This window comes from Mixophyes fleayi, chromosome 11 (assembly GCF_038048845.1).
Source record: "Mixophyes fleayi isolate aMixFle1 chromosome 11, aMixFle1.hap1, whole genome shotgun sequence".
Classification (NCBI taxonomy): Eukaryota; Metazoa; Chordata; class Amphibia; order Anura; family Limnodynastidae; genus Mixophyes; species Mixophyes fleayi.
In genome coordinates, this window is record NC_134412.1 from 27,559,520 (window position 1) to 27,573,228 (window position 13,709).

Sequence of the window (13,709 nt, forward strand, 5' to 3'; positions counted from 1 at the left end):
AAAAACAGTCAGTATTTAACTTATGTGCAAAACAGAATACTAATTTGCACCCCTTGCATTGTAACATGGTTTTGTCCAGGAGACTGAAATAAGAAGTTTCTCAAGTTAAGATCCTTAATGAATCAGGCCCTAGAATCTGATTGGTCGCTAGAGGTAACATCTCCACCTTTTCAAACCCGCAGCTTGATAAATTTACCCCTTTTACAATAGAGACAGTTGCCCAAGCCGAACTGCATTGGAAGATTGTATTTCGTGGAGTAAATGGATAAATGGTGAATAGCTATGTCAGCAGATCCAAATATTCAGCATTGGCAGGAGGTGCCCTTTGGAACCTAACAATGAGATTAGTAATTTGGAAACTGCTTTACTAAACTAATTTTGAAAAGACAAGATAAAGTTAAATACCCAACATAATTCCCAAAGTCGGGACACAGTAGGTCAAAGCTTCACTATGCCAAGGTCACATCACCATCATGCCCTCTATCCTCTAGTACAAACACATTTTGTTTCTCCATAAAGCCTACAATGTACAGTGACAATTGGGTTTGTTGTGAAGTATACATTTATTCTGTATCACAAAACTGTATAATGTATGTCTGTAGCAAATATATGACCAACAGCTTTTATGAGGAAACTTTGTATTATTTATAGCAGACGTTCTGCTTTACAGAACAGGAAGTATTGTTACGTGACTGTTAGATAACACTGTGCCGTGGCGGGGAATCCAGGGGACAATTGAGAGACCACAAGCAGCTAGTAAAGGTTCTTAAGCATAATGATTACATGGAAATCTAACTCTTTATTTGCAAGCACAGTACAACCATAGATACAAATAAAATGATTATGCATTTTATGAATAGATGACATATTTACAATCACACCCTGGCCATTTTTTTTACATTTTCATTATAAACAACCATAGAAACAACAGAAATAAAAGGGGAAGAGAAAAGAAAAGAATCTCAAATCAAATGGGGAGTAGTGGGCACTTAGAAAGGGAGAGGGGAGAGTGGAAAGCTCTGCATGTAGCATCTATGGCTGATCTTTGGGTTAGAGGAGTCCCAGGATGTCTAAAGTAATAGATCCCATACTAGCAGATCTTCTATGTGTGCAGAAAGGTACAAGCCATTTAAAGGTACATAAAAGGCTGAGAGCCTTTATGTACCTTTATAACCCAGGGGGTTATACCTTTTTTGTGGCTAATTCCCCTTAGGAATTCTGCCCTCTACTGTTCAGACTTGGGACTGGTGCACATTATGACAGAGGGACCCCACGTAACATTCTCCCTCTCATAGTGAGACCAGCCTAGACTGGCATAGTCGGGTGCTGTCGGACACTGTGGCATGGCACATTTAAAAAAAAAAAAATGTATTTCATTTTTGTATACACCAGTTAAGGTGATCATCATCAGCATGTATTGGTTCACTATGGCTTTAGATGCTGCCCGATTTATACCTCCTTAGAGGTATATCTGGGGATGCGGCTTACTCTAAACAACTTGTATCTTCAGGGGACCCGTTACACTTGTGTGTGCATGCACTTTCACTAAACAACTTACACTTGCACACCTCAATTTGTTAAGACACAAGTTGCGCGTAATTCGATATTACACTTAATATTCAGTATTAAATACGCAGTACAGCAAAGGGCATATTTTTGGCCCAGAGTTGGACTAACATCCATCTGCAAATGAAGCCCATAATGGCTAATTGACACCAAATATTTTGTTATGCTCTCTATTAACTACTAATTTCTCATTTTCTCCTTAAAGACAAAAACTAAACCGACTGCGCTGTGTAGCACAAGCCTACAAAAGTACAAAACAATTTATAGTTAAGACACTTGAACTAAATGCGTCTCCCAAGTCTATGAATGGTAAACTTATGGTGAAACAACCAGTGCATATAAAGAATTCGTTCGTTATGAGATAGGAGTCAAAAGGAGAAACTGCACAATGCTTTAAGCTTCACATTCCATGCATCATAGAGGTTTGACATAAAAGACACCATGATTGAATGTCTCAGCATATTGATCATTTAAATGTTCCTTGGGGCAAAAAGTTAAAACTGCAATGCTGGAAAATTAAGCTAATCTGAAATATGCAATTTATCCTTAAATAAACACCCTAGTAATACATGGATTGTAATAAAGTTCTGTGTTAATGGTGAATAATCAATGACATATACAGTTATAGTTTGTTTGATCCATTGCATTATTGCAAAACATATTTACATAAATAGCATTTACAAATGAGTTCTCATTGGCAGAACTGCAGTAAGTGTTTTTATTGAAGATGTAGCATATGTGGACTACTTATATAGTAGTGGAAGTAGACGGTAGCAGCGAGTTTTAATCAATTTATTTATATCATGTTCCCAACTGTCATCTGTTGTGTTATGTGCATGAGATCAGAAGTAAACGGTTCAGCGGCCTCTGTTCCTTATACATTTAAATGGTCTGAGTGTTTATTTAAAACTACATACACTACAGAAGTGTAACACGGCACCCAGCCATTAATGCCAGTGTTAATAATTGTATGCATCACTGTGAACTATATTTTACTATCAACACTATTTTGGTAAATTAGCAACTACAACCTGAAGGGCATTGTGTTTTGTTTGACATTTAATTCTCTTTTCCAGAGCTCCTCAGACCTTTTATCTCTTGGAGCTACGACCCTAAACATGATACTCAACTGAATATCAGCTGCAGAGCACCCGTTAAATACAGAATGATGTGGTTTCAACTGCTTAATGCCAGCAAAGGTATTGAAGAAGAAATAAACAACGTGCGAGTAAACGAAGTCACTTTTGTCGTCTTAAATGCTGATCACTCCGAAAAGATATACTATTGTATGTATCGAATACAGATAGGTGATCACTTTGCAAACTCTGTCATCAGTGATCCAATCATTACATGGGGAGGTACGTCTATAATTATATCATTATCTAGCTATATTATAAAATGTTTATTTAAAAAATGTGTTTGCAACATTAGGAAGTAACTGTTTGATGGGGTTAAATGACAACTAAACCCCCCAAAATAGCGCATTTGCATTTATAAAATGTGAATTTAAGTATAATGTAATCAGTTTTTACCTGACTTTCAGCTGCATATTTCTTGAAAGGTAAAATTCATGAAAGGTATTTCCTGATGTACGACAAAAAATGTCTGATTTCTCTGAAGAATGGTTATTGTCCATTTCATATAAGGGTTAACAGAGATTTCTCCAGCCTTAACCAAACTTCATCTATTAAGCGCCATTCCCACAGACCTTGTTGGGGATGGTGAAGGCCGTTAATTCATCAAGCGGCGAAAAGTTTAGCTTTCCTCTGCGCGCCCTTAAAACCTAACGTCATCTGGCGTTACTAATCTGTATGAATGGCGTTCAGCCCGACAAAGAGGCTTCTCTTTGCAGGCTACATGTCACTCCCCTCCTTAGGCCAGAGTTGACTACTGCGCATGCAGCGAAACATTGGCGCATGCGCAGCAAAGTAAACTCTATCAGGTCTATGGAGCAGAGAGGGTTTTTTGCCAGGCGAGTATTGCTAAATAGCAATGGTACTACTTCTGTATCGCTGCTATCAGGGGTGATACAGATCGTTGGTACTGCAGCACACTGTCCACCTATGATAAATAAACCCTTTAGTTATATTTGCAGTTATATCACTCTACCTGTGTGAATCCAGCACGCTGGATTCTGCAAAGTATTTAATTTACTTAGGACAGTGCAATCACTTAGACCAGGGGTGTCCAACCTTTTAGCTTCCCTGGGCCACATTGGCAGACGACGAGTTGGTTTGGGCCGCACATAAGATACACTAACAATAACGATAGCTGATCATCCAAGAAAACATAGTTAACATATATATATATATATATATATATATATATATATATATATATATATATATATATATATATATATATATATATATTACTTTTTTTTTTCAAATTCCCCTATACTTACCTTTCAATCGCCCTGTTCAAAAAATCCTCTCTAGTTATTATACTATAATCACTTTTTGTATTGTTTCGATGCAATATCATTTAAGCCGGGCATTGAATATCAGGGTGCCCTGACCAGGCCTGCGGTACCTGACATATACACCACTGTGACCCCAAATTGTGACCTGTTTTGATAATTACACCACTATGTTAGTTAAGGGATAACAACTTATAATGGGCCAAAGAGAATAATATATAATGCCCCATTAGTAATACAAGTAGAAGTATGTAGCAGGGAGATAAGGTCCATGATGCTCCAGGACCAGGTGACTTTTATTCACTTGTCAGCGTCCCTTGAAATAATAAAAAAAAAAATCCCCCTTAACTTACCTTTTAATCGGCTTGTTCTCCTGTCCTCTTCTCTTCTTTTCTCCAATTCTGTGCGCTGATTGTTCTTCTCGTGCGGGTGACTCCTCTGTGCTGCGCTCCGCAATGGATGTTGGGTGTGATGACATCACGCCCGACATTCACTGAGAGCGCTGCACGGAGGAGGAGACAAGGGAGGGAGTCTGAGTACCAGCTGACATGACCGCTTGACCGCAGGGTATTTTCTTTTCTTTTTTTTTTATTGCAGGATTTTTTTTTACCATTAAGAGCCCTGCCCCCTTGCCACAACCAAAACTCCTTCTGGGCCACATTTACAGGCGTGCTGGGCCGCATGCGGCCTGTGGGCCGCGGGTTGGACAACCCTGACTTAGACTGAGGTTTCTGTAATGTGAAGCTAAAGACGCATCAACTACCAGCAGCTAATTTAGTTAATTATAAACATCTCAACTATTATAAGTACATCAGTTATATTATCTGAATTCAGTAATATCTAAGCTTTGCTAAATAACAAAGGCCCAGTGATTAGCATTCCGAGCTGGAGCCATGGGTTCCATTCTGATCAAGTAGAGGTTGTATGCTCCCCCTGTGTTCCCGTCAGTTTCACTCTGGGGGTTGTTCCTGTTTCCTTCCACAGTCCAAAAACATACTGATAGGTTAATAAGCTTCTGATGAAATGTATCCTAGGATGTGTTTGTATGGTAGAGAATTTAGACCAATGATAGACAAAGTGTAAGAGCTGGAGCGCTGCGTGTGGCCCTACAGCCTTCAAAGGTTCCGCAGAGGAAGGAGGAAGAGCACAGTGATCTCCCTCCTGGACCAGGTATGTCATGTGACCTCCATGCACATGGCATACCGTCGGCTGCCCCCATTCAGATAAGATCAGGAGCAGCTGACTGGGGGGGGGGGGGCACAGGTGAAATCTCAGCAGACCACCTGCAACCCACATATAGCTTGTTGCCTATCGCTGATTTAGGCTGTAAGCTTCACGGGGGCATAGACCTGTTTAAAGGATTCTCTGTAAAGTGCTGTGCAATATGTTGGCACTATATAAATAACAGCTAATAATAAAACCATAATAATAATAATAATATATGCAGTAGTAACTTTACTATAAAGCTGCTTACTTGATGCATCAATACTTACTTGATAAATGTCCAGTTTGTAGTGGGAGAACTCTGATTTTACTATGTAGTTGTTATGTAATGATATTTGTGTTTTTTTTCAGTTAATGAAGGTTCCCAGAGAATAGAAAACATTATACGCCTCCTTCTGTCAGTATTAATCCTAATTATCTTGTGTGTCATCATTGTGAAACATTTCAATAGTTTCCAAGAACCTAAGAGGCTTCCACCAAACCTGCCACCTAGTCGGAATAAACTGGCAGTATACTCGGACTATTCAGAGGTTAGAAACAGAACCTGACGATTAAAAAGAACCAATGTGGTCATCTAATATTATTCTGACAAATATTTTTCTTTTACTAGTCAGTTATTCACGTCTCTGAGAATTTTTTTTTTTTAAATATTAGAGCTGATTTCAATCATATAATAGATGTGAATAGTTGTGTGATCACATGATCATTAATGTATTGGAAACAGATATTAGTATTTATTTGTAATTATTCATGCTCCATGGAAAACGTTGCTACCTGTTAGCAACTCCCCGTCATTTTGGCATGTCTGGGGGAGGCACTGTTGGTTGAGAAGGGAGCAGCAAGTGTGAGATTACTTAGTGAGTAACCCGGCAAACAAATATTTCTTAAGGAATTCACCACAGACTAAACTGACCTTTCGCTAAACCGAGACCTGGCACAGCAAATTCGTTTTTTCAAGGTTGGCCCAAAACTAGCCACCGGTTTCTGCCGCTCCATAAACTAAGCTATTTATCTCTGTGCTTGATTTGGAGGGAAACAAAGACATCTACAAAATCACAATTTTATGCATGTTGAGGGTCAAAAGCAGGGACTGATCACCCAATAGGCTGACCAGGCTGCAGCCTGGGGCGCTGGAGCCAGGGGGCGCAGCGTCGTTGAGATAATTTTTTTTTTTCTTCTAAATGTGGCAGCCGGAGTCATCAGGACCGCCCCTGGTCTAAAGAAGCGGTCCCGACTGTCACTATCACATGACAGGCAGTCTGGCAGCGATCGCTGCTAGTTGCCTGTCAGTGTGGCCGCGGGCGCTTCTTACTCTGGTCACGTGAGATCAGGACTTCCACATCTCACATGACCAGAGTAAGAAGCGCCCACGGCCACACTGATAGGCAGCTAGCAGCGATCGCTGCAAGATTGCCTGTCATACACAGCGCTGAAGAGAGGACTCCACAGCAGGTAAGTCCATTCTAATGTCTCGGGGGGAGGGGCAGCAGATGGGCAAGTGAGGTGACTAAAGGGGAGGGGGGCGCTATGGCTGAAATAGCCTAGAGCCACCGGAACACTTAATTGGGCCCTAGTCAAAAGACTGGGCATTTATACAAAAGACTGGGCATTTATAAAGAGTGTGGCTTATAGAACACATATGCTTCTGCTTTTACAGGTCATTACAAATATATATGTCCAGGCCGCCATTGTGCATATTAATGACATATTTATGCATATGATTTGCATGATAATTGCCGATTGGAAGATGAGACTCCACAAATCACTTGTAGAACTGAGCCCTACTGTCATTTGCATTCTATCTCATCATTTATAACATATGTTTTTATCCCAAAATACTACCCATCTCATTGGCGTTTCATAGAATTTAGTGACAAATAATTTAATTTCTTTATTATGGCTTGGTTTACGGCAATATATGTGCATATTGTGCTTTACTTGTCGTGAAATAAGTTTTTATGATGCAAGTGACTAAGTTAAAATTTCATGAAAGTAGTGCTTTGTGCCATATCCAAGGAGAAATCAATTTCTTGTAATTTTGCATTGCATTAAAGCCCTGTGGAATCATCTATATTCAGAAATGTCTTTACACATGTGCAGTCTCTACTCCATCTCTTGTATTTAGCTGTACATAGCCACGCACAGTTCTGTAGATGTAGGAGCTTAGGTCCAAGAATAGACTATTGTGAAGTCAAAACAGCATTTGTGGGATTTTTAAATTGGCTCTTCTTAACTTGCTAAAAAATATATTTCATATATGGTTCCGTGTAAACCATGAGCCTGCTACTTCCTTAATATTTACAGAAGAGTAAAAATGATCACAGAGTGACAGGAACCTTGCAAGAGTTGCCAATCGTTATATAATCAGTGGCTGCAAGTCGAGAGAAGCTCTTCTACCTCCCATCCCCTCTCTTCTTTGTTGCATCACCTTGCCTTAATATATAGCCTAAATCATGCTTGCCAACTTTTCCTCATTGGCTTCAGGGAGATCCTGGGGTAGGTGGGTGTGTGGGGGCGGGGCTTGACAAATTGCATCATTTTGGCCCCACCCTCTAGTAGGCAACTATGCGTTAAAGAAAAGCAGCTAATAAATTTCTAGAGACTGAAGTGTCTTTTACATTTCTGGCTCCATTACTGAAGTCATGTTGTTTTACCTCTCAGTCTTTGATTAAATCTTGGTCTCCATGAAAATGGCCACCTCCATAGGCACCAATACATGGACATAGGACACAATTTCTGAACTGTGTCATCATGCCACAGATGGCAAAGCCAACCACGTCTTGGACTGGCTCAGCATCAGGGAGAATGCCAGACTCTTCAGGGAGTGAGGGAGATCACCCCTATTTCAGGGAGTCTCCCTGACATTCAGTGAGAGTTGGCAAGTATGACCTAAATGGCACTCATTTGAACAAAACCAGAAGCACAATGCTTCCTCATCTTTGGTATACATTGAAATTAAATTTAAAGCCTATGGGAGGAATCATTATTGAATTCTGAGACCTTGACAGCTACATTCTTGTGTATTTAACCTTAAACTTTTAAGTAGCTGCCATGATATTTGCCCTGAATCACTAATATTCTGAAATAGCAAAACATAAGAAAGCAATAGAGGAGACAAAATGAATAATTCCTGAATTGTCTTGGCTGGTGTTCTGACCTATACAATGTAGCAAATATTGACTAAGTGGGCTACATACTTTTTTATATACAGTGGTCAATGTGGAATTTTAGAAGTGGCGGTATAGAAAACATAAGTGAATGGAATTTGATGGTTTTTCAAAGAAGGCAGTAAGAGGAATGGCGATACCACCATATACCAGTCCACTTCAAACACTTCTCCTACTGGTAAAACTAGCTGGTTTGAAAAGATATACATATATATTATCTTATTGGTTTTGCTTCACAGGATAAAGTGACAATCCATTAAGGCTTGATGGCAAAGTTACCTACTCTGAATTAAAAAAAAACAATGTGATGTTGATTATTTTTTTCAATTATTCAGTTCATCTTTAGGTATTTAAATTGGGATCTTGTAGGTGTTATGCATCTTGTAGGTAAAATGCCTTATACTGTTGTATATGGTACAAACATGTTGTTTTGTTTCTATTTCAGATGGTAATAATGAAGAGGGAAGATGTGTTAGAAAAAGAATCGGATAAGGCTCTACCTAACACTGACATTTACACTGCTGTAAAGAAAGTGGAGGATCAAAAAATGCTGCAATCGGAGAGCAAAAGTTTGTGTAGTGAGAAGGAGACAACAGTGGGGGCAGCGGTGCCTGAAAAGCAACTTCATGAAGTAGTGGCCGAGCTGAACTTAGGAAATGTTTATTCATGAAGGACTGAAGACAGGTTTCTGGAGCTCATCCGTGAACTATATGTAGATATCCATTCTAAAAATTAAAAAATCACAACAAATCCATTCATTACAGAAGCCTCCAACCCTCTGTCCGGCGTTCTCTCCCTAACTCCCCCTTACTAACAATTCCTGAACCCCTCCCCCCTTCTCACTCCCTTTTTTGTATACCCCTAACCTTATCCTATCCCTTCCCCCCAATTCCACGTGATCACTTTATTCAAATATTGATTATATCAATTACTGACTGATGAATGGATCATTAATGAAATATGTACCAAAAACTGATCCAATAACATTGTGACTTACTCTAACATATCTATATTATGCTCTCTATCCCTTGCCCTTTCTTATTTTATGTGTTCCCTCTCTTTTCCTCCACGAAATCTATTTCTCTGGAGCAAAAAACACAATAAAAATATAAAATAAATTAAATAAATTACAATGAATCTATTAATTATACATTTTTTATGAGATCTTGGGTCAGTCCCATATAAACACATATTGGCATATGCCAAATGTTTAACTCTTGGAAGAGTGAACTTCTACTGGACTTTATATAGATTTTTATTGATATACTATTGTATTTACTGAGAAAATGCGATGTTTTGAAAATATAGACGTTATATACCTAAATATTATAACGTGGTTTAATGATTTTATGTTGTCTGCAGCTGTACGTATTAAACTCTGTTTTAAGATAATTTGACTCTAATGGTTGCTAATTGGGGTTTAATTTGAACTGTGAGAAGTGTAATGAGGATAATTTCGGAACAGGTGGCACATCGACAAAGTGCGGCAATTTATGCCTTTTTACCTTTTTCCATGCAGTGCAGGGGCGCAGGCTGGAGGGGTTTCTAGTTCTCGAGAAACCCCTCCCCTCCGCAAAGAACGGGGGCTAAACAGTGCCCCTACATAGCGGCACTGTACTGTACAGCAGCCGCGACGCTGTCAAAGAAGCGTCCATGGCGGTGCTGTATTTTCATGTAGCACACAAATACTTGATAGCTTATTTGTACACTGAAATTTAAAGTTGATATTTGGGTGCTACATGAAAAAACAGTCAGTATTTAACTTATGTGCAAAACAAAATACTGATTTGCACCCCTTGCATTGTAACATGGTTTTGTCTAGGAGACTGAAACAAAAAGTTTCTGAAGTTAGGATCCTTAATGAATCAGGCCCCAGATTCTGATTGGTTGCTATAGGCAACATCTACACTTTTTTAAACCCACAGTTTAGTAAATAAGCCCCCTGGACACAGAAAGAGTGGAAAAGAAAAGCTATAAGCATGGTTAACGAATTATATAATTCTACGACTTCTGCTGAATCCTTGAGTTTCGCTAAATCTGCTTTAATCCAGCTATAGTCAAGCTATTTCTTAATGAACAAAGTCACATGTATTTATTTATTAAGTAAGCACTTAATATGGTATTCACGGTAGCATAGATCTACGATACATTACTAGAATCCTATTTACTTTTATTATTTACAATATAAAGTGTGTATATTTCAGATATTTCTATGGGGCACGACCATATAGTGATTTCTTGGAGAATATCATCATCATCATCATCAATTCCGCAGCGCTGTACAGAGAACTCACTCACATCAGTCCCTGCCCCTTTGGAGCTTACAGTGTAAATTCCATAGACACACACAGACAGAGAGACTAGAGTCAATTAACCTACTAGTATGTTTTTGGAGTGTGGGAGGAAAGGGGAGCACTCGGAGGAAACCCACACAAACACGGAGAGAACTTACAAACTCCCCACAGATAAGGCCATGGTCAGGAATTGAATTCATAACTCCAGTGCTGTGAGGCAGAAATGCTCACAGCACTTGTTTGTATTTTTTTAAAAACCAATGATCTCTCTTTATATGGTGGGATGATAGCTGCTCTGCAGCCCGGAATCATCTGCTCCGACTCTGGACGAATGGTAGGTGACAACTGCCAGGCTGTCTCTTATTGCAGGCCAGCGGAACTCTTGCAATGAGCCTCGCAGGAGAGTACTGGGGGGGGGGGGGGTCGGTAGGCTGAAACCTTGCCTAGGGCACCTGGAGACCTTGCACTGGCCCTGCCAGACAGCATTCTGTTAGTACCCTGGATGTTGCTCCAGGCTGGTTGATAACATTGAGCATAATCTCCTCACCACACCTAGCAAACAAGCTGGCTCTATAGACTTGTCCAAATTCTCTGTTCACAGCTAATGGTGAAGGCTCTGGTTTGAACCCTAAGACAGACTTCTTTTAACTAACTTGCCTGATGCACCAGGATGAATTATGACACTTAGGAAGATCACTTACATAAGCTTAAATTGGCTCAGAAGACTAGTGTCATGAACATAGAGAATTTACAGTTATTTATAAGGGTTAATTGTGGGGAATAAGGCCTAAATCATAACTGCAGTGTAAATATGTTATATTAAATGGATCCATTGATAAGTTGAACTACTAAAGTGTAAAACGTGAAGACTGAAAGTCTGATTTGATGGCTATGCACATTCCAGTGTGAGAAGATAGGAGTGTCACCTGTGGCAGCTTTAAAGAGCCCCTGCTGTGAGATATATCTCTGGCCTGGGATGAAGTTTTGACACCTGAATAGACTTTTAGGAGCCGCTCAGCATGGTGTCTGGCTCAAAGAGGCCATGTGCTGATTTAGGCTATATGTGATATTGACAAAAAGAATTCAGTTTTAAAATATTCCACTTAAAATCAATAAAAGTAGTGATCAACCACATATTCCACAATAGCATGATGAAGGGCAGCTCATATGTCAAATTAAGAATTTTGCCCCCCAGAGAAGTTAAGGAAATGAGTGTAAGCTCTACAAATACACTGTATTTAGGCGTGTTTGGTATCAAAAGATGGACAAATTAATAGGGGATTTAATAATAATAGAATTGGGTCTGTGTGACGTTCCACAAGAAAGTTAGGTCACATAGTAGAATTGAGTAGTAAATCAGACAACATGCAAATGGTGATTGAAAAAAGTATCACAGACCACAACCCCCGGGAGGTGGGAAAGGTGTAAAGGTGTATTTAAAAGCTGAGACCAGTTGCAACAAATTGTCAGTGTTTTGGGAAAATCAATCCACATTGATTAGCTGTCCATCTTCCTAGCCAATTTCCCATTGCACAGATTATATAACTCATTAAGTTCTACTCTGAATGTAACTTTTTTATTTTAAACTGTTTTGCTTGTGTACGTTATGTCAATTGTTATTAATTGCCCTGTACTTTTGTATATTAAATCTATAAATTTAGTAAGTTGCATCCTTGATACTCTAACAAATCCATTATCCTGTTAAGAAGAATATAGCTCGACCAAGTTAACCCTTTGAATGCCGGTATGATTTGTTGATACATTTGATTAACAAGCTTAGTGTGTGCTTACATTTACATTTGTGTAACAGTCTGGAGGTGTGAAGAGTTAACCATTTGTTTGCTGGTGTGGGCCTTGTCAGCCTGTGGGTAGCTAGAAGCCTTGTGTGGGACAGTATATTGGGGTCCTATTGTCTGTCTGTATTCAATAGGTGATGGCAAACCAGAAGTGTACAGGGGTGTGAGAGCGCTGTGTGGGGGCGATTCAGTAGGTCTATAACCTGTGTGATAGGTAGAGAGAGACTGCGGGCTGGAATCGTGTGTGTGACCTCATAAAGCAGACACCCCAAAGTCACGGTAGCCAGGAGCGTGTTCGTGACAACTATTAGCCTGGTTCTCTGCTTGTGGAGATGATTGAAGTCTTCGTTTAAATCCACAAACAGCTGTAGCTTTTGTACCTTGGATTTCACGCCTGGCTGTTTGAAGACATTGAGAAAAATCTCCCCACTTGCTTACACCATATGTTGGCTCAAATGTCTAGTAGCCAGGTGCTCTCCTATCATTAGATGGCTGAAGTCCTGGTTCAGATCCCCCTTTGTGCATTGGTTGCTGCACCTGGCTGTTTCATGATATTGAGAAGAGTCTTTCTACTTACCTGAAGGATGGTCTATCTTTATTCACATTGAGGGCATAAGTTAGTGGACAAGCAGTAAAGTGATTAAATGACAGCAGAGTTCCTATCCATATTCAGAAAATACTGGTCTAGTGGCAAGTTAAATATGTAAGAAAGAGTTGTTTTTTCATACATTGACTGTTGCACTTTTGGACACAACAGCCAAGTTTATTAAAGAATGCTAGACAAACAAGTTAGCACATCATCACAACATGGAAAGAACCCAATAACCAGCCCACTGAGCAGGCTAATGACATAGGAAAGACCATCAAGCTTGTCTGGGGATTCAAACCAGGACCTCCACCATCAGAGTCAGTAATCTGGCTACTAGTCAACTGAACCAGTATGATAGAAGAAGCAGTGATCCTTTTATCAATGTCATCAAGGGGCCTGGAGCAAAATTAAAGGAACTGTAAATGATAGCTGGTCGGGATCCAAACAAGGGAATCCATATGCGCTATAAACAGATCTCCTATCTACTGGGCCACCAAGCTCGAATATTTGTTGGAGATTTGGAGAGACTTTTCTCATGGACTTCATCAAGCCTGTTGTAACATGAAATGTGCTAATAAGGAAGCCACTCGGAATTCAAAGCAGGGCCTCTACTATGACTGTCAATGGTCACCTCACTACTAGTCAACTGAGCTA

The 13,709-nt window shown here is 39.7% G+C and overlaps 1 protein-coding gene across 5 annotated transcripts in view; it reads left to right on the top strand.

The window, feature by feature from the left end:
* Positions 1 to 9,768, top strand: part of LOC142107222 (immunoglobulin superfamily member 1-like) — a 196,929-nt gene extending 187,161 nt beyond the window's left edge. For all 5 annotated transcript variants that reach the window (XM_075190482.1, XM_075190483.1, XM_075190481.1 and 2 more), the window contains 3 exons: positions 2,643 to 2,924; positions 5,561 to 5,739; positions 8,822 to 9,768. In XM_075190482.1, coding sequence (XP_075046583.1) covers positions 2,643 to 2,924; positions 5,561 to 5,739; positions 8,822 to 9,046 — 686 coding nt within the window. In that variant the 3' untranslated portion in view covers positions 9,047 to 9,768. The remainder of the gene's footprint in view (positions 1 to 2,642; positions 2,925 to 5,560; positions 5,740 to 8,821) is intronic.
* The last annotated feature ends 3,941 nt before the right edge of the window (positions 9,769 to 13,709 follow it).